The 20,000-nt window shown below is 37.3% G+C and overlaps 3 protein-coding genes across 3 annotated transcripts in view; all 3 read right to left on the bottom strand.

Annotated features, from left to right (window-relative positions):
- Window positions 1-2,078, bottom strand: part of b4galt7 (xylosylprotein beta 1,4-galactosyltransferase, polypeptide 7 (galactosyltransferase I)) — a 9,179-nt gene extending 7,101 nt beyond the window's left edge. Inside the window, exon 1 of the mRNA XM_053324167.1 lies at window positions 1,606-2,078. Within this exon, the coding sequence (XP_053180142.1) occupies window positions 1,606-1,658 (53 nt within the window). The 5' untranslated portion in view covers window positions 1,659-2,078. The remainder of the gene's footprint in view (window positions 1-1,605) is intronic.
- A 2,011-nt stretch (window positions 2,079-4,089) lies between these two features.
- LOC128363225 (phospholipase A and acyltransferase 4-like) lies at window positions 4,090-6,998 on the bottom strand. Its single transcript, XM_053324171.1, has 6 exons — window positions 6,994-6,998; window positions 6,123-6,225; window positions 5,921-5,997; window positions 5,471-5,579; window positions 4,963-5,237; window positions 4,090-4,205 (listed from the first exon to the last, which is right to left on the bottom strand). The coding sequence occupies exons 1-6, from the start codon at window positions 6,994-6,996 to the stop codon at window positions 4,098-4,100; spliced, it is 675 nt and encodes a 224-aa protein (XP_053180146.1). The 5' UTR covers window positions 6,997-6,998; the 3' UTR covers window positions 4,090-4,097.
- A 4,683-nt stretch (window positions 6,999-11,681) lies between these two features.
- On the bottom strand, window positions 11,682-14,147 carry LOC128362859 (tumor necrosis factor receptor superfamily member 14-like). The gene is made up of 6 exons (XM_053323712.1): window positions 14,060-14,147; window positions 13,697-13,822; window positions 12,802-12,957; window positions 12,148-12,235; window positions 11,922-12,051; window positions 11,682-11,774 (listed from the first exon to the last, which is right to left on the bottom strand). Exons 1-6 carry the CDS (start codon window positions 14,145-14,147, stop codon window positions 11,682-11,684), a joined length of 681 nt encoding a protein of 226 aa, XP_053179687.1.
- Between the last annotated feature and the right edge of the window lie 5,853 nt (window positions 14,148-20,000).

The raw sequence follows: 20,000 nt of genomic DNA on the forward strand, positions 1-20,000 counted from the left end.
TTAAAAAACCTATTACAGTAAAAGTACTGCAGTATTATAGTGATGTAGTATGCAGTATTACAGTAAAAGTACTGCAGTATTATAGTGATGTAGTATGCAGTATTACAGTAAAAGTACTGCAGTATTATAGTGATGTAGTATGCAGTATTACAGTAAAAGTACTGCAGTATTATAGTGATGTAGTATGCAGTATTACAGTAAAAGTAGTGATATATTATTATATATGACATCATTAGATTATTATTAGTGAAGCATCAGTGTTAGAGCAGCATGTTACTGTTGTAGCTGCTGGAGGTGGAGCTAGTTTATACTACTTTATATACAGTTAGCTAGTTTATACTACTTTATATACAGTTAGCTAGTTTATACTACTTTATATACAGTTAGCTAGTTTATACTACTTTATATACAGTTAGCTAGTTTACACTACTTTATATACAGTTAGCTAGTTTATACTACTTTATAGACAGTTAGCTAGTTTACACTATTTTATATACAGTTAGCTAGTTTACACTACTTCATATACAGTTAGCTAGTTTAAACTATTTTATATACAGTTAGCTAGTTTATACTACTTTATATACAGTTAGCTAGTTTATACTACTTTATATACAGTTAGCTAGTTTACGCTACTTTATATACAGTTAGCTAGTTTATACTACTTTATATACAGTTAGCTAGTTTACACTATTTTATATACAGTTAGCTAGTTTATACTACTTTATATACAGTTAGCTAGTTTATACTACTTTATATACAGTTAGCTAGTTTATACTACTTTATATACAGTTAGCTAGTTTACACTATTTTATATACAGTTAGCTAGTTTATACTACTTTATATACAGTTAGCTAGTTTAGTCCAGTGGTTCCCAACCTAGGGGTGGGGGCCCTCCAAATGGTCAGCAGATAAATGTGAGGGCTGCTGAGATGATTAATGGGAAAGAAGAAAAAACAAAGTTCTGATACACAAATGTGTTTTCAGTTTTTAGGCTTTTTCTCTAATCTTTGATTTTTGCTGAAATATTGGATCATTTGAATATTTATTGAAATGAAAGCATGTGAGAAGTTTAGAGGGAAGAATCAGTATTTGGTGGAGCTGTTAACAACTCATAGACATCTGAAATGTGAGCCGACTACACACTGCTGACTGGTTTCATCTTTAACAATGTGTTGTATTTTAAAAGCTTGTTATATTTTCCATTGAGTCAAATCTGCATCTGAAAAGTAACTAAAGCTGTTAAATAAATGTAGTGGAGTAGAAAGTACAATATTTCCCTCTGAGATGTAGAAAGTAGCATCACATGGAAATACTACAGTAAAGTACTAGTACCTCAAACTGTACTTGAGTAAAGTACAAGTACCTCTAACTGTACTACAGTAAAGTACAAGTACCTCTAACTGTACTACAGTAAAGTACAAGTAGCCCAGACTGTACTGCAGTAAAGTACAAATACCTCAAACTGTACTACAGTAAAGTACAAGTACCTCTAACTGTACTACAGTAAAGTACAAATACCTCAAACTGTACTGCAGTAAAGTACAAGTACCTCAGACTGTACTACAGTATTTAGATACTTTTATCTGAATTAAAACACAATCTTACCTTCGCTCCTCTTTGAAGTAGAGGACAGGTTTCCTTCTGGATGAATACATCATGTTTACAGACTCACAGCTGATATAAAGATGAATATTATCTTTTCTTTCTTTAATTAATTAAACGTTAAATCAGCAGCAGGAGGATGAAGCACAGACTGACCTCCATGCTAACTCTGTACTGACTCTTCTCCACCTAAACTCTCCTTTAATTAAAACATTTATAGTTACAATAGTTATAAATATGTGTTATTATTAAGGTTATATCTAGATTAACAGCTGTATCCCGGGGCAACGGACGTTAACTGTCCACGTAGCACTCTCCGGTAACCAGGTAACCAGGTAACCGGTAACCAGGTAACCAGGTAACCAGCTTCAGCTTTTAAAACTCAACACGTAACAAATAAAGAAACGTGAATACGCGAACCGGGAATATTTACCGGTAATTTCACGCTGTTAAAAAAATAAATAAAAAATCAGAAAAATAACGGGAGCCGATTGTAATACTGTCCGAGTTGTAAATGAGTCCGAGTAGGAACCGGCGACTAAGGTTCCCACCTTCTACTTCTTTGTTGTTTAGTTCCAGCAGTGTAGACGCTGCTAGGTGTGCTTACTGCCCCCTGCAGGTTTAAAGTTTAGCTATTTTCTAACATTATTCTGTGTCATGCAGGAACTTTTGGTGGGTTAGGAGTTAGGGTTAGGTGAAAAATTAAATCTATTTAGCCCCTAATCCTCATACAAGGTTGCCCAAAAAGTTAAATGGGTGAAATAAATGTTGTTTTTGACCAGATATCATGACACGAAGCTTGCATCCTATGTGTTGCACTACTGCCATCTGGTGGAATTAAATTAGTACTACAACGTCCCGGCTTTCAAATTCTTGCCATCAGCCCAGTTCTTTTAACCCTTTGTAGGTCACACCAAGAAAGTGCTTTATTTGCTTTTCCTACCTCTTTGAGGCCATGACAACATAAAACATTTGTTCAAAACTTTTTTCAAGTTCTTCAAGTTCTTCAGTTCAGCTGTTTTTCATGGATACTGACTTGATACTACTATGATTTATAAGGGAGATAATTTTTTATAAAGCAAGATTCGTCTCACATTTGAAAATGTATTCATTAGTTCATGTAGATTTCGGAATATAAAATAAAGATATTTGATGAAAAAAGTCAAAAGTCTGTCATGTGCTTAATTGACACCATTTAAGCCCATGTGTGCTCCAAATAAGCCCACGTCATGATTTTATCTGAAAATTCAGCAGCAGTGCCAGAGAACAGGATGACTTCACACGAATTAATGGAAAATATAATTGAGTATTTTGTGTCAGTTTTTAGACACGATTATTATTGATTCAATGATCCAAGTGCTAAATGTGAGATCACCTCATTTTCTTCTGAAAGAGTACAAACAAGAAGTGTTGGTTATTTACATTTGAAGATACCACACACAATTGGTGCTAATTGAATCATGCGTTGAAGAGGTATAGTGTTGTTTTATTAATGTCCAAAGGATGGGGTTGTTGGTGCCATGCTTCAATATCTTCATGGAGGATGTCCATGAACTCGTGATCCAAGTCTTCATGTGTAAAATAGGTGGAGTGGCCCTTTAAAAATGACACTGATATTTAAATCATACTATTATTATTATTATTATTATTATTATTATTATTATTATTATCACTTTCAAATTTAGTTAGCAGGATCCTTAGTGTGATGGAAATAAACTTCTGTATATCTGTCCAAAACATAGATAATAAAAGTGATGTGACAAATACATGATTATTGTACAGCACATTATTTGTCTGGATGCCCACTAGGAGGAGCTGTGACCATTTAAAGTATGTAAAAATGAAACAATGAAACTTGCTGGAAATCTTTTTGCAACCCCAGCAGAGATGTTTCTATTCTATAGTTATTATCTGTGCATCAAATACAGTGTTCAAACATTACAAAGTCCAAATAACACAGTCTAAGTGCATTAAATCAGAGAATATATGGAAGTATGCTTATACATTAGCTTTCACAGAGGCATTGGGAACATTTGGTCATGAAGAGTGGAGCAGGTGGATCCAAATGCAGGACATAGCAGGAACTTAGGGAATATAACTTTATTCAAAACTCAGGAACAGGATACAGAAGTGCAAACAGGCAAAACCCTCCAGAATAACTGATCCAATGAGACAGAAAACAGGACTAAATACTGACTGAACTAATGAGGAAATGCAATTCAGGTTGGGAGATGAGACACCAAAACCTAGTTAGCACAATCCTTCTCAAAATTAACCAACATATATTGGACCTTACATTAATATAATATGGAAATAAGTATACAAGTGATTATCTGAATTCCCACTCAGTCAGAAAGGTCAGGGGGCATCTGGTGGACTGGTGGAGAACGGTAAAAGTAAGAAAATGGGAATGCAGCATGAGGAAGTGGCATGGAACCAGATTATGATAGATCACATGCCGTTTGACTGAAAAAATATCAGACAGAGGAATATATTCAGGAGGAGTAGGATCCTGGGACAGCTGAGGACATGGATCCTGAAGCCAAGGAACCCAGCAAACCAAAAATTCCGGCCTTAGCAACAGTATCTGCCGCCTGCATCACCTGTGCCAAATAGTAACACACAGACACACAAAATATGACTTTAGTCGCAAGAACTGTAGTATACTAATACTGAAATCCCACAAACATATACATGAAATATTATATTGACTGGCAGATAGTTAGTTTAATGTCAATCAGAATATAATAGTATACTTCTTTGCCCTGCTGGCAGATGGCCTTGAAGAACATGTTTTTGGGTCAGTGACAAACAAGGGTTGGCAACATTTTATATTTTTGTTGGTTTTATATCATTTGAAATGATGTTTGGACCATTTTTTACCAAAAGTAAGACTGAATGCTCCTGAAAATGTCAAAATGGTGTAACCACAAATGATAAATATTAAATATTTTATACACCTACGGTGTATTTAAGTGGACTTGTAAATGTAAATATGTAAATGGTTCCTGATCTCCATGATTCTCCAGATTAAATGTAATATTTAGAACAATTGTATTCCATTAGCTTTATTTAATATAAAAAGTTATAATGTAAAATCATGCCAAACTAGTTGATATGGTGTTTTATTGAGAATTTACTGTTTTTAAGCAAGTTGAATTATTTGGTACAAAGTTTTTATGGTTACACCACTTTGACATTTTTTCCATAATTCTCTAATATATTCTCTCAAAATGGATTAAAAGCAGAAATGTTATGCTTGGTCCAAAAAACTGTGGAGTGAGTGTGAATTTCATTTCACTTAATTTTCTTTATAATTGGGCATTTTTAATCATCCATATAAACCATCCGCCTACATACCTGAAGAGACACGGCTTTTCCATAACGGCACAAGGTGGCAAAGTGCTCACAGTTCCACCGGGAAACACTGTACTGAGTCATTCCCACACGTGAAAGGGCTTCTTTCACAATTTCATGCTTTTGCCTGGGTCTCAACTGGTTGTCGCTGCTCGGATGTTTTGTGTTATTTTTTTCCCATTTGTCTTTTTCAACCACAGCTTGGAGTTTTTCTTTCCTCACTTGGCCCCCCACCAAAAATCCTGATATGGTTGATGAAACCCCAGAACTGCCTGTTCCTAAATATGAGAGGATGACAAAGAGGCACACACATTATAAAAAGGGATATGTGCTAACTGCTAAAGGTTGTAAAAATTTTTATGATGAGTTTTATGAGGTTCAACCCAGTAAGTAAACAAAGCCTGCACTCAGGTCTGCAGAATAATTAACCTTAGCTGCTATATGATGGTCTTTACTATGACAGGTCCGTGTTTGAGTGTGACAGGACCGAAACTGCAGAGAAATGACTCACCAAAGGCAACCAATTCAACAACGAACCCATCACCAACGTACACAGCCCAGTGCTGATAGCCAGCACGGAAGATTTCTATCAGGTCACCAAGTTCCAGTTGTGCAGCATCCTTGGATTTGGAGATGATGAATAATCAATAAATTCAGATGCACGATGTTGCAGTGTTGTTTTTCTATTTGCTTGTGTTCTCTGATTATCTCACTCAGCCACAGTAAATCTTTCTTCACAATTTTCTCATGAACTACTGTACTCAGTTAATTTTTAACAAAAGTTTAGGCTTAGGCACATCCCTGACTGTCATCATGCAGATACTATTTCTACAGTGACCCTGAGAGCTCAATGCACTGCAACTTAAAGACAACACAAGCAAATGAAAAGAACACATTTAGACAATTTAATGTAAATTCAAACAACACATTACAGACACAACACAACAGAATCAAGAATCACCTCAGTTCTGTGGCGCTCGGCGAAGTATTGATGGAAGAGGGCTGCCTCTGTCATTTGACCTGATACTGTTCCTCTGCCTGATAGGAAAGGAGAACAGGATCATTAAAAATGCAGCGATCCACAACAAGTCTAATCAAATATAACATAAATATAATAAATTAAGTTTATTCAGTTCACATCATGCACAATACACTTAGCTTACCATATAGAACAGGTGCCAAAAAGCCAATGTCACCGTGACAGGAGTTACAAAGACGTCCAACATGTCCGACCAATTCATTTCGACAATATGGACAGTACACTGCCTGTGGAAAAGGAAGAACACAAACGTTTTAAACTAAACACTTATTCTTACTGCAAAGGGTATTTAGTTGAGCACTGAAGAAAAAAAGTCATTAGATGCAGACCGAGATGCATTTTCTCTAAATTGTATGTCTCGATAAAACCCCAAATTCTTCCTATGCTCCATAATGCTAAAATTGAGCTATGACAGTAACTGAACTTTTGGATAACTGCCAGTTTAATTGTGAATATTGAGGAGAACAAGTCAGCATCTGGAGCAATCTGGTGTCCAGGCAATTATGTAAGTATACTGTGCAGGCCTGGCAGAAAATATAACAGTGCTCTAACTCATTTCCATCTTTCGTCTGTTCCCCTGAGACAGACTGACACTGTATCTGAACCAAAGATTAATGGCAAATAAATGTATTATCCAAAATGTAGGACTGTTCCTTTAAATACATTTCAGCGTCCAAATTACACCTCTATAGGACTTATGAAAGACTCCAACATTTACACTTATTTTCCATCTTCCCCAAAGTCAGACAAGAAGACTGTTATCTGTTTCAGCCCCAGAGAGGAGAGAGATGCATGCAAGGACTGGAAGCAGAAAGGAGCAGCCAGCTTATCTCTGTCAACAGTGAAGAAATAAAACAACTCCAAAACTCTTAAGTTTCAGGGTTCAAAAGACACAAAACTGAAGCCATCAAATTACAGGTAATATCCAAAACAAAAGTCAAAAAGTAAATAAAGTAATAATGAATACAACTAATTTCTCTTTGAGAGCTACTTACCATTTTGACTGCTGTATGTGGGAAAAAAAGGAAGTTAAAGAAGAGAATGAGCACAGCCTGCACCAGAGCAGGGTTATTTAAGCAGGAGGGAGCATGAAAGCTGAGCTCACCTCCTTACGTGAACCAAGGGGAGGTAACATGTCAAATAACTTCCATATCTGGATAATAAACACGTTTCTGTGTTTAACTCTGGCCTAATGACACATCTATGATGTCAGTCAGTATCAGATCAGGAGAGTTTTACCTCACATGTTGGATATTTATAATAAAGTTGCATGCATGTAAGATGCAACAAGATGATTTAAATATCTGTATTTTCATTTTATTGCCCAAGTAAAGTCAAGGATATAGCCGATTTCTATCTCAAATTCTATTCATTTTCTAAGCAGAGCAGGAGATACATGATAGAAGTGGAGCAGCACGTTCAACCAGGCAGCATGAGTAGTTAACTTGATTTTAAATTCAGGCAAATACATCTGGTTACAGTAAGGGAGAACAAGGTTGGTAGTCACACTTTTTACTTTGAATTCCTCATAACTTGGATCCTGAATAGATCCAACTGTTAACGTCAAATACAACTGCCCCCCTCGTTGGGTTGGTTGTCCCTGTGTTATTTTAACCATTAAACAGGCAGGTACCAGTTATTTCATTTGCACCTAAAGTAAAACAATTTCACAAATATTTTTAATATATTTTGGATTTTATGAGTTGTATCTCCACCAGGATGCCTATGGTCATAAAAACAACTGATTGTTTTATCTAATTAAGAGTAGTGATACATCCCTGCTATACAGAGAATAAGCAATAAAATGTCCTATCTTATTTGTCTGGGTAAAAAAAAAATTCCCTCTTAAAGAAAAATGAACACAGAGAGTAGCCTCCGTGTTTCTGGACTGTATCCATCCCAGTTCCTCAGCCCTGAGTGGGTTCTTGGAAACAGAAACTGAAACAGAAACAGACAGACCTAGAATTCCTCAATGAGCACATGGCAACAGCAGCTTCCCTTTAATGGGAATGTCAAACACAAACTGAACTCTTGGTAGAAAGCAGTGGCGCGCACAGACTTTTTGAAGGGCGGGGGCGAACAGAAACAAAAAGGGCACATACAGCACATTCTCGCCACTGAAGAGGGCACTTTAGCAAGCGTTTTTGCCACCCAAGAGGGCAGTTTAGTGTGTTTTGCCTCCCAAGAGGGCACTTTAGCGTGTGTTTTTCAACAATTGGGCCACGAGGGGGGGTGATTGCCACCCCTGCCCCCCCTTGTGCACACCACTGGTAGGAAGACATGTCAAACAGAAACATTGAAGTCTAAAAACAGCCAGACGAGAGACTACAGTGTCTGTGCAGTAACTGAGACCCAGAAAGAATGTGCCTGTTAACAGTTCTATCTTATTTGTCTGGGTAAAAAAAATACCTGTTCAAGAAAAATGAAAACAGAAAACAGCCTTCGTGTTTCTGGACTGTATCCATCCCAGTTCCTCAGCCCTCAGTGGGTTCTTGGAAACAGAAACTGAAACAGAAACAGACAGACCTATAATTCCTCAATGAGCAACACATGGCAACAGCAGCGAGGAAAAGCTTCCCTTTAATGGGAATGTCAAACACAAACTGAACTCTAGGTAGAAAGCAGTGGCGCGCACAGACTTTTTGAAGGGCGGGGGCGAACAAAAAAAAAGGGCACATACAGCACGTTCTCGCCACTGAAGAGGGCACTTTAGCAAGCGTTTTTGCCACCCGAAAGGGCAGTTTAGTGTATTTTGCCAACCAGGAGGGCACTTTAGCGTGCGTTTTTTCAACAATTGGGCCACGAGGAGGGGCGACTGCCACCCCCCCCCCCTTGTGCACACCATTGGTAGGAAGACATGTCAAACAGAAACATTGAAGTCTAAAAACAGCCAGATGAGAGACTACAGTGTCTGTGCAGTAACTGAGACCCAGAAAGACTGTGCCTGTTAACAGTCCCTGCCTTAAGCATATGTAAGAAAACAGCTGTTGAATAGCTGTCCACTGCAGTGATCAATATGTTCATGAATGAAAGGGTTCGTTTACAGAGACCCAGCATTCCTCCATGAGCAACACTTATTGACACTAGTGAGGAAAAACTCCTCTTTAATAGGAAGACATGTGGAACAGAAACTGAACTCTAGGTGGGCAGACTTCAGAGGGAGAGAGAGAGAGAGAGAGGAACAGTTAACAACACAGAGAGGGATAGTAACACTTTTTCAAACAACTGTTGCGCAAGCAGAACATAACTGAAATATGACATCTTTAACTTCCCCTCTCATTCACAGCTGTTTCTGGTGCTGGATGAACTCAACAGGCCAACAGAGCTGCACAGTTTCGATTCAGCCTGAACGCTCCGATGTGAAGCTTGCCAAGTTTCATTATTAGCCATAAACTTTGAATGAGAAACAACAGACTGGAAAGTACTTGAGACCCAGAATGAATGTGCCGGTTTACAATCCATGCCATACTTTAGTAGATTTGGGATTTCATGTCCTTTTCCCAAAACGTGATCCAAAACAGAAACCAAAGACAGTGGAAGAAACAGTTTGCTGCCAGGAAATCAAATGGCTGATTTGATTGATTTGACTCCAGCTGAGGCACAGTTACTAACATGAAGAAGAAGACTTTTAATCTGTAGCTCTCAAACATGTTTTAATTGACATATTCAGCTCCATTTGAGCAATTGGTCAGTTGTTTTGTCCTGGGTCCCTGTTTTTTGGCCTTGTGCACACAGGTGATGCAATACATAGTCGTACAAATCATTTCACACTATCCCATAGATCAACAGGTGGCTGTAATCTGCTGCAAAAAACACAGAAATGTACAAATCAAATCCATAAATACTTCTTTCCATAAGCTGTTTCCCTGTTAAATAGCTGAACCTTTACATTTCACATCCTTTTTAATCGCTGCAGTTGTTACTTTTATATATTTCATCAGCCTGGACTTAAAAAATGGAAAAAAGTGCATTTGTAGTGCAAGTGTATTTTTATTTCATTCTATCCGACTTTCATCAGAGGAAGGGAGGAACAGTTTGTTGCCAGGAAATCAAATGGCTGTGTAAGAAGAAAGAGGATCCAAATATGAAATGCCCTAAAGTTGCAAACAGCAGACCAGAGTTTTTCATGAAGTTGAAACTAAAAAGTCCTCCTGGATCACTGCTGTAAAAAAGAAAGACTGACACTGTGCACAAATATTCCTCACTGTGTGGACTTCTACCAGACTGTACAGGTCAGAAAGTCAGAGGAGGTATCTCATTTCCAAATCCATCTGAAACTGTCATTCTCTCATTGTTTTTCATACATTGTTATATCTTCAATGTTCAGTTTGTATTTCACATTCCCAATGTTCTGTAACCTACTTCCTGTTAAAATGTTATCAGTTATTAAAGTCTTTAATCTCATAACTCATTCAGTCTATGACAAAGACATAGTCTAAATATTCATATATATTGCTGTGTATTGTTTTCTGCCTGGAAGATGTCTCTCCTTCTAGAAAAGTAAGGCCTCTGCTCTGCTGCCACCTACTGACACTTGCCTGTTATTGCAAGAAGTCAAATTGAACAGAATACAGTAAAAATTGAGAGAGAAAACTAAAACTAAGGTGATTTTAACTACAATTATGTTTAGTTTTAGTTAATCATTATCATCCTTATCATTTTTATTTCAGTTAACTCTATTATTTTTTCATTGCTTGTAACACTTAAAATTAATACAAAGAATTAAATGAACACATGTAAATGAATTGAAAGAAAATTAAATCTTTTTGTATTTTTGTTCATTTTCTTTATCAGTTAATTAATTATTGACTTGATTAATTTACACAGAAATAATAACTCCAGGCAGCTGAGGTCAGGATGATCCTCTGCAACCCATACAGTCTATAATATAAATATTAACCAGCATTGATGTCTTTGGATAATGTGCTCTGTTGAACACAAAGAAAATCTCTACTTGTCTATTGAGTACAGTTAATGTCTGTACAGCGGTCACTTCCTTTTAGCCCTGTGAACAGCTGGAAATGCACTTTAAAGGAGCGCTTTGGACTGTCTGTAACATCCTGTTACGACCCCGATTATGTCTAGGAGTGAGGGAAGTAACAAGCAAAACAACTCAACCAAAAGTATACTAATAAAGCACCAGAGATCAAATCAAAACTCAATTTATTAATGGCCAAATTAAGAACGAGCTTCCAAAATAGGGGAAACCGATTGATGAAGATGATGAGGCAGTCAAACCACGCCACTGGACAGAAACACTACGCTCTGATACTGGACACACACAGAGCTCCGATCGGCACGCTGCCGGAAGGCCAACTCTTAAACGCCAGGCCTGATGTGCCACAGCTGCGTTAATCAGTGGGGGAAGGCGGGCGGTACCTAGTGAAAAGGAAAATGAGGAAAAACAAGGAAACCGCACCAAATACCACACAGCACGTAACACATCCTTAAAGTCCTTTTGTTTGACATAGTGCCTTTCAACAGATTGACTGCTTTTGCCTCATGCATTTGGTACAAGGCCCAACATATAAAATTAAATGGCATTTTTTTGTGTTGCCACCCCACAGTTTGTACATCCTCCTCATGTCATCCCTCCTACAGAGTAAACACTTGCAGCTGCTCTGCATGTGTTAGTCCTGTGATAGACTGCTGACAGGTTAGTGTGTGACCTGACTCATCCAGTTCATCTGAGGACAGACTCCAGTTCCTGCAGGTGAACATCATGGAAGACTGATTTCAACTTCTTGGAAAGTATCTGCACCATTTCTTCTTTCTTCTATATTAAAACAATATCAATGAGTAAATCATCTTAACATCATGATGTGACAAAAAGTATGATGTTTATTTAATTCATATAAATCTTACCTGGGTTTCGAAGAAAGTTTCTTCTGAGACAGAAAGATGGACGTAGATATACACATACAAGTGCCACAAGAAGTACCACAACAACAACACTCCTCACAATTATTGCTGTTTTTAGACTTAATTCTCCACATTGTGCATCAGTTGAAGAAGTCCCTGCTTTTATCAGGTGACGATTTAGTGATTCACATCTGGAATAATTCAGGGAAACACATCACATGAACATTTAGATATATATGACATTGACTGCAGTTGTAAATAGTTTCACTATCTGCTGTTTTACTTACTTTGTATGTGGCTGACAAGATGTAAATGTCCCATTGGAGAATGTGTCATTACTGCAGTCAGTGCACACAGTGTCTGTGAGGGCCGTTCCTGCACAAATACAACAGCTATGAAGTGGATCAACAAACTGTTGACTGTTAACTGACAGTTAAGGATTAAGACTAGGAAAGCATAAAACAGGAGCTGGACACACAAATCTGATCATCATTAAAAGACCCAGAGTCCAGCTTCTTATCCCTGCACATCAAACTCCATTCTCAGTCAGAAGTCACCCCAATGAACCCCAATGATGATCAAGTATTCCTACAAAACCTTCCTCAGCTTGTCAACTTGCTTAAACTCCGGTGCTTTCATAATTAATAACTTCAATTCAGAACTAAGCTGTTGTGCTGTTGATTTGACTCACTGTTTCTCAGGTAACATTTCATCTGTTTATCAGGTCTCTCATACCAATTATATCATTACCATTATAATTCACCTCTTGTGTAGCCAACAAGAAGGACTATACCTATTATTATAATACCCACTCTAATATGAGATATGTTTCATGTGTGCACATTAATAATCATTCCTCCATAAAAACATAACGCTATATAAGTGCAGACATTCCTACACTTGTGTAAAGTTGCTCTTTAAAGAACGTTATCATTTCAAACCGTTGTGGCTGATATATTGTCCTGGTTGACAGCTTGTGTGTTTCTGTGCTGTCCTACAGCTGTCTTTCTCAAAGTCCAGACAGTAGAATCCATCCAGCAGTTCACAAACTGTATCTGATGTTATTGTGCATGGTCTCTTCATCCTCAAACCAGAACCTGTGAACAGGGTTAGGGTGGAGAAAAACACCAACAAGTTAAAAGTTGATTAATTTTAAAATGTGGGAGGACAAAAGCCAGATTGACCTTTTATCCCCACTCCAACAACATTTAAAAAGCAATCATCTAATCTTCACCAGTTGTTTAAAATCCAAATCAGATTCAGACCTCCCACTCCTCCCTTTACTAAATACTGCTTTCATTTCTCATTTCTTGGTTGCTGCAGCTGCTGTTCCTGATATCTTTCCGTAAGGTATCGTCATATTACACCTGAATCCTGCAAGAATTCACTCTGCATCTCAATCACTTCAATTGAAAACTGCAGACTAATTTAAGCATGTCCTGAACATTTCCTATTTCAGTGTGATCTTTAGCCAGTTCTAGCAGAATTAGCACTAGCAGACACACACGGCAGTCCAATGGAAACACTGAGAACACGTGTTTGAATATGGCAGCATTATTCTAATTGATGTGCTATCATCACCATATTTAGTTACAATGCCAGATTATAAAGTGCTGCATCACTCACATGCACTGTTTACATTTTGATATTTCTCTGCTCAATATATACTCAACATTGGCAACATGTAGGATGTACCATGTTTCTGGTAGAGGTGGTGACTTTGACAGGTGACACTTGGTAGGGGGCGGGGCTTCAATGTTTGGGGGCAGAGAAAGAGGCTGATTTTTACACAACTTTATATATCTGTTTTACTAATTATAGACAACAGAAGTTTACCTGAATCACAGTTTGTACAGGGGAAGCACTCCAACTTGTCTGTTGGTTCATCCATGAAGGTCCCAGCACTGCAGTACTTACAGGCTGTAGATCTGTGCCAAGTGCAATGTCTATGAACTCGAACTCCTGTAAGAAACAAACAAAACAAATTATTTTTCTGATTTTGTGTGATATGGTGAGCCAGATATGGGATCAATTGATCCAATCATCCATTAAATCCATCAAGTCTGGTTTTTCCATCTTGCTGGCTCTTGTACCTTGCAGTTCACCAATTTACAATTCCAAGTACTTTAATCTCTAAACAGTACAACAAAAACAGTTAATACTAAGTTAAAAAAAAAAATCTATTTATTTGCATCTTACCAGGAGGACACTTTGGACAGCATTCGTCCCCGTGTAAGTACTCAGCAGGATGACATGTGAGGCTAAGTACACTGAAGACATTCATCATGATTATCTGTAAACATTAACAAAATGAAAATTAGACACATTTTCTTAACAAAGTCTCGGTGTCATTGAAGACATTGACCAATATGGATAGTAGGACGTTATCAATGATTACACTGAGGCATGTGTTTATTAAAATCCATTAAATTCTTACCAGAATTGTTGCAGTGTTCAAAGGTTTTCTTCTCCAAGACTTTTCATATGACATGTTAGCAGTTTTCATGAACTCCACAGACTGTAAGTGATATCCAGAATGAGATGAGACCTAAAATACAAATTAAAGTGGAGAGCACCGGGAAACAAAGAAGAGAACATGTACATTAGCGACACATTTTTATGTGCGTCTTCCAATTCTTGTTGTTTTGTGTGTGTGTGTGTGTGTGTGATTTCCTATCGAATTAGATCCAAGAAAACATCATGAGAGCAACATCAAGAAAGAGTGTGTCTATTTCTGTGGAGCCCGACAAAAGTTTTCAATGTTTTTGGCTGTCTGAGTGCACCTGACCAGGCTTTCTTTTTTTTTTTTTTTTTTTTTTTTTTAAAGAAAGTTTTCTTTTGGTATTATTATGACTTCATTTATCTGTTCAATAAACAGTTTGTTTTTGTAAATTGTAGTCTTTTTACCTTGATTTGATCTTTCCCTGCATGGGTAACATCACTGTTACTCTTATTGTTATATTAACAATGGTATGACCACACTGACTGTACGATCATAAAGACTTTTTTTTTATAAAACTTATAAAAGTCGGTCTTCTTACCTGAGAGTCTCGGTAAAGGAGGTTCGAGGTGCTTGATGAGTTGTTGAAAGGAAGGTTTCTTTTAGTCTGAAATTCTTCCTTTAACCCTGCTCAATCTCTACTAACCCAACCAAAGGAGGCAACAAGAAGCCAATCTGAGGCAGAATAAGGCGAGTCATCAACCACCAACCAGTTGTGTGTAAATATTGCAGAAGTATCCAGTAACACTAACCACTGATACACACACTGAGGATTGAGAAACAAGAACAAAGATCAAGACAAGAAATGAAAGTCAGCTCACGACAAATGCAGACCTGCACCCATCTCTCTCTCTCACACATACAACCACAGTCGTAACAACACACACACACACACACACACACAGTCCTGTTTCATTGACTTGCATTCACTTCTTCACACCTCAATCCTGGCTGCAGTTTTATTTATCCTGAAGTAAGTAAAAGAATAAAAATATAGAAAATCAGCAGTATGATCCTTTAATTTATTGCATTTTTTTTATTGCAGTTTTCTAATATTTTATAGACTAAATGGTTAATTAAGAAATCAATCAGCAGCTCGTTACAGCCTCATTGCAGACTAACAGTAATCATTTCAGTGTTTTGAGTCATTTTTGAAAGGAAAAATGCAAAAATTCTCTGATTCAGCTTCTTAAATATATATAGTTTCAGGGTTTTTTTGTCCTCTATGACTGTAAACTGAATATATTGAGTTGTGGACTATTGGTGATCGATATTTTATAGGAGAAACTAATCATCGATTAATCTTCACTCAGACCTCTTTGCCCAAATTAGGATTTTATGGCTCTAGTAGGAGAAAAACAGATGCTTGTAAAGAACACACACACACACACACACACACACACACACACACACACACACACACACACACACACACACACGATAGAAGAAGGTATTTGTGTGAAATGTATTTGGGATAAATGGAGAATAAAAGAGGATGCTTCAAACAGAATGAGAGACAAAGATGCCAAACAGAGACATGAGACGAAACCGAAAGAAGAAACAGAGGAAGAACATAGTAATGAAAGAAGAACAGGATTTCATTATTTGCTGTGTGGGTATTAGCTGGTCTTTGCTTCCTTATTCTCAGTAAGATCAAATCTATTTATGTCACCAGTTTCAATGAAGAATTTAAATCATTTTATGAGAAAGCTGTACAACATCAGAAGAAAACAAACCTTCATTTTCTTAAAACACTTGATTTAAAGTGTCTGTCAGCAAAGCAAAAATAACTAAAAGGATCTCACCTACATAAAAAATAAAATTAAAAAAAAATTTATAAACCAGCAATAGTTGGTCTACCAATACAACATATTGCCAGTCAATGTAGCCACTTCTGCTATTGACCAAAACTCCAAAAGCAGAACAGATTCCTCACAATGGAAGCTGAAAGAATTAAAGTCAATGGTCACAACATTCACCCAGCATTTCATTGAGTTATCAAAGACACTTTCTCGTTGTTGTGTTATGAAATGTTGAGGATATAAATAAAATCAGTGAATTATCTGGTCTGCCCAGGACTGATAAAGACAACACATATGGATAAAATCTCCTGGTTAAATGTTGAATAATTTAACCAGGTAAAGATCAATCTGACTAATTGATGAGTACTTTGGGTTAATGCAAATAGTGTGCATCACAACCATCACCTGTCAGGCATTATATTGTCTGACAGGCACTTTGACTTTAAAAAAAAGTTTCAAACTAATGAATGTTTTCCATTGAGTGCTGACAGATGAATATGTTCAGAAGTAAGGCTCCACTGAGAAAGACCCTGAGGGAGAATAGTCAACGCCTTCTGAACCAGAGCTGCTGCCATTAAACCTGCAGCCTGTAGAACGAGTTGAGCCTTCTTCACCTGCACCAAAAAAATAACACACCGATGACACCGACACTCAAAACATGAGTTCAGTTGCAAGAACTGTAGTATGCTGATTCTGAAATCCCCCCTGCTGCCAATTGGTCTTGTATGAAGAATATAAAGTGCCTTGCAAAAGCATTCATACCACATTTTCTCACATTACAACCACAAACTGTGTAAAGTAAGAATAAATGTGTTCTGAGTTTGACATACCACAGAAAAGTGTGTTGTTAACCACCCTGCCAAATTTGAATGACGCTGAAGCCCCGCCCCCTACCAAGTGTCACCTGCCAATCAAAGTCAACACCTCTACCAGAAACATGGACGCTACATCTGAGAGCTTTCTGCTGCTAACTCGTCGGCTAACTCAGCTAACTGGCTAACTGTAGACTGTAATAGTAGTAGTAGTAGTAGTGTGTGCTGAATGTATTTATACCTCTACAGCAGCAGGGGCGAGTTTATGCTAACCACTAAATCCTGAACACAGAAATCTTGAAACACAGTTTGTGAAGCCTAGCTCCACAATTCAAATCTAAATGGTTGAAATGCTTTTTACACATTTTTTAGAAATACATTTATGACCTATTTAATGTGTTTAGAAGAAAATGTCTGAGTTCACTTTATAAAAAAGGTCTTTAAGTATTTTACCTGATAGAGTATTTTGTGTATTTAGCTCCATCTTCCCATCAACTCTGACCAGCTTCCCTGTCTCTGCTGAAGAAAAGCATGATGCTGCCACCACCATGTTTCACGGTGGGGATGGTGTGTTCAGGTTGATGTGCAGTGTTAGATTTCTGCCACACAGAGTTTTGCATGTAGGCCAAAAAGTTCAATTTTGGTCTCATCTGACCAGAGCACCTTCTTCCACATGCCATGTCCCCTACATGGCTTGTGGCAAACTGCAAACGGGACTTCTTATTGCTTTCTTTCAACAATGGCTTTCTCCTTGCCACTCTTCCATAAAAGCCAGATTCGTGGAGTGCACGACTAATAGTGTGGACAGATTCTCCCACCTGAGCTGTGGATCTCTGCAGCTCCTCCAGAGTTACCGTGGGCCTCTTAGCTGCTTCGGCCATGTCTTGGTAGGTTTGCGGTTGTGCCATGCTTTCCGTTTTCAGATGATGGATTGAACAGTGCTCTGTGAGATGTTCAAAGCTTGGGAAATGTTTTTATAACCTAACTCTGCTTTAAACTTCTCCACAGCTTTATCCCTGAGCTGTCTGGTGTGTTTCTTAGTCTTCATGATGTCGTTTGTTCACTAATGTTCTCTAACAAACCTCTGAGGCCTTCACAGAACAGCTGTATTTATACTGAGATTGAAGGTGAACAGGTGAACTCTATTTACTAATTAGGTGACAACTGGATTTTATTTAGGGGTATCAGAGTAAAGGAGGCTGAATACCTATGCACGCCGCACTTTTCAGACACCATGCATCATTAAATAGGTCTAAATGTATTTCTAAAAAAGGTGTAAAAAGCATTTCGACCAGATTTGAATTGTGGAGCTAGGCTTCACAAACTGTTTTTCTACTGTTTAAGATTTCTGTGTTCAGGATTTAGTGATTAGCATAAACCCGCCCCTGCTGCTGTAGAGGTATAAATACATTCAGCACACACTACTACTACTACAGTCTACAGTTAGTCAGTTAGCTGAGTTAGCACTACTACTACTACAGTCTACAGTTAGCCAGCTAGCTGAGTTAGCACTACTACTACTACAGTCTACAGTTAGCCAGTTAGCTGAGTTAGCACTACTACTACTACAGTCTACAGTTAGCCAGTTAGCTGAGTTAGCCGGCGACCTAGCAGCGGAGTTAGCCGTTGAGCTAACCGCCGAGTTAGCAGCTCTATCTCAGACATAGCGTCCATGTTTCTGGTAGAGGTGGGGCTTCAGCATTTGGGAGCAGAGAAAACACAATTTATACAACTTTGAAGCCTAATTTCATATATTTGGCGATTTTTTTTATCATTCAAATTTGGCAGGGTGGTTAACAACACACTTTTCTGTGGTATGTCAAACTCAGAACACATATTTATTCTTACTTTACACAGACTTTTAAGTTTGTGGTTGTAACGTGACAAACTGTGGAAAAGTTCAACAGGTATGAATACTTTTGACAGGCACTGTATTTTCATCATTCTGTTTATTCCTTTATAGCTCAAACGAAGAAAGTGCTATTTAAAATATCACTTTCCTTTTCTTTCCTCTTTGTTGCCATGACAACAGAAAACATGGATTTATTTCTCTCATTGAGTCTAAATGTGATGTTTTACAGCCTCTACAGACTCATTCACACCTAAACTTTTATTAAAATCATGTTAGAGACTCATTCTGTTCATACAAGATAAAAATATTAAACTCAACTTCAGAAATGTCTCCAGCAGGATCTCTGATGTCAGCAGTGGTGCAGTGTTGGTTTTATTGGTTTTGTCTCATTTCTCTCAATTTTTAATATCTTAAAAATACATTTCTCTAGTAGATGAAACATATTTACAGACAGTTTAAATAAAATAAAAAATAAAAAAGTCAGTGAATCAAACCAAATGTGACAAAACTTTATTTCAAGTGCAATTTTTAGACACATTTTTCACATGGACAGAATCTTTCTAAAAAATAAAATTCAAGCCCCCCTCCTTTATTTTTATTTATTTATTTATTTATTCCAGCCTAAAACATTTCTGAAATCAACCTGCAGCCAAAAAAAAAAAAAAAAAAAAAAATGAAACACAACCACCAGAAAACGAACAAAAAGGACCCAAAAAAAAAAAAAAAAAAAGAAATCTTAATAACTGAAGAGAGAAAAACACAAAGGAAGAATAAACTGATCACCTTTCATAGCTTTTAAATAAATCTGACTTTTAGCTGATTCGCTCCTAAAAATTCTGATTTCTTCTTTAACTTTCAGAATAAAACTCATTTTGTGTCAAGGTAAAAAAAAAAAAAAAAAAAGGATTTAAGAGGCTTTTTTTCCTCCTAAATTATGTTTTTTTTCTTCACTCAATGCGGCTTTTTTTGTAGTTTTTCACCAAGTCAACAACTGAGAAACTCTCCTTACATACAGCAGATCTGTTGCTTTCATGTAAAAAAGCAAAAAAGCAAAACTCTTTAAAAAGAAATGAGTAAAAAAAAAAAATGAGAGGACAGAAGTGTGTAGGAGGAGGCGTCTCTGGCAGTGTCACAGCTGACAAAAACCACAGAGGAAAACTCTCTCATCTGTTTT

The sequence above is a fragment of the Scomber japonicus genome, chromosome 8 (genome assembly GCF_027409825.1).
Source record: "Scomber japonicus isolate fScoJap1 chromosome 8, fScoJap1.pri, whole genome shotgun sequence".
NCBI classification, from domain to species: domain Eukaryota; kingdom Metazoa; phylum Chordata; class Actinopteri; order Scombriformes; family Scombridae; genus Scomber; species Scomber japonicus.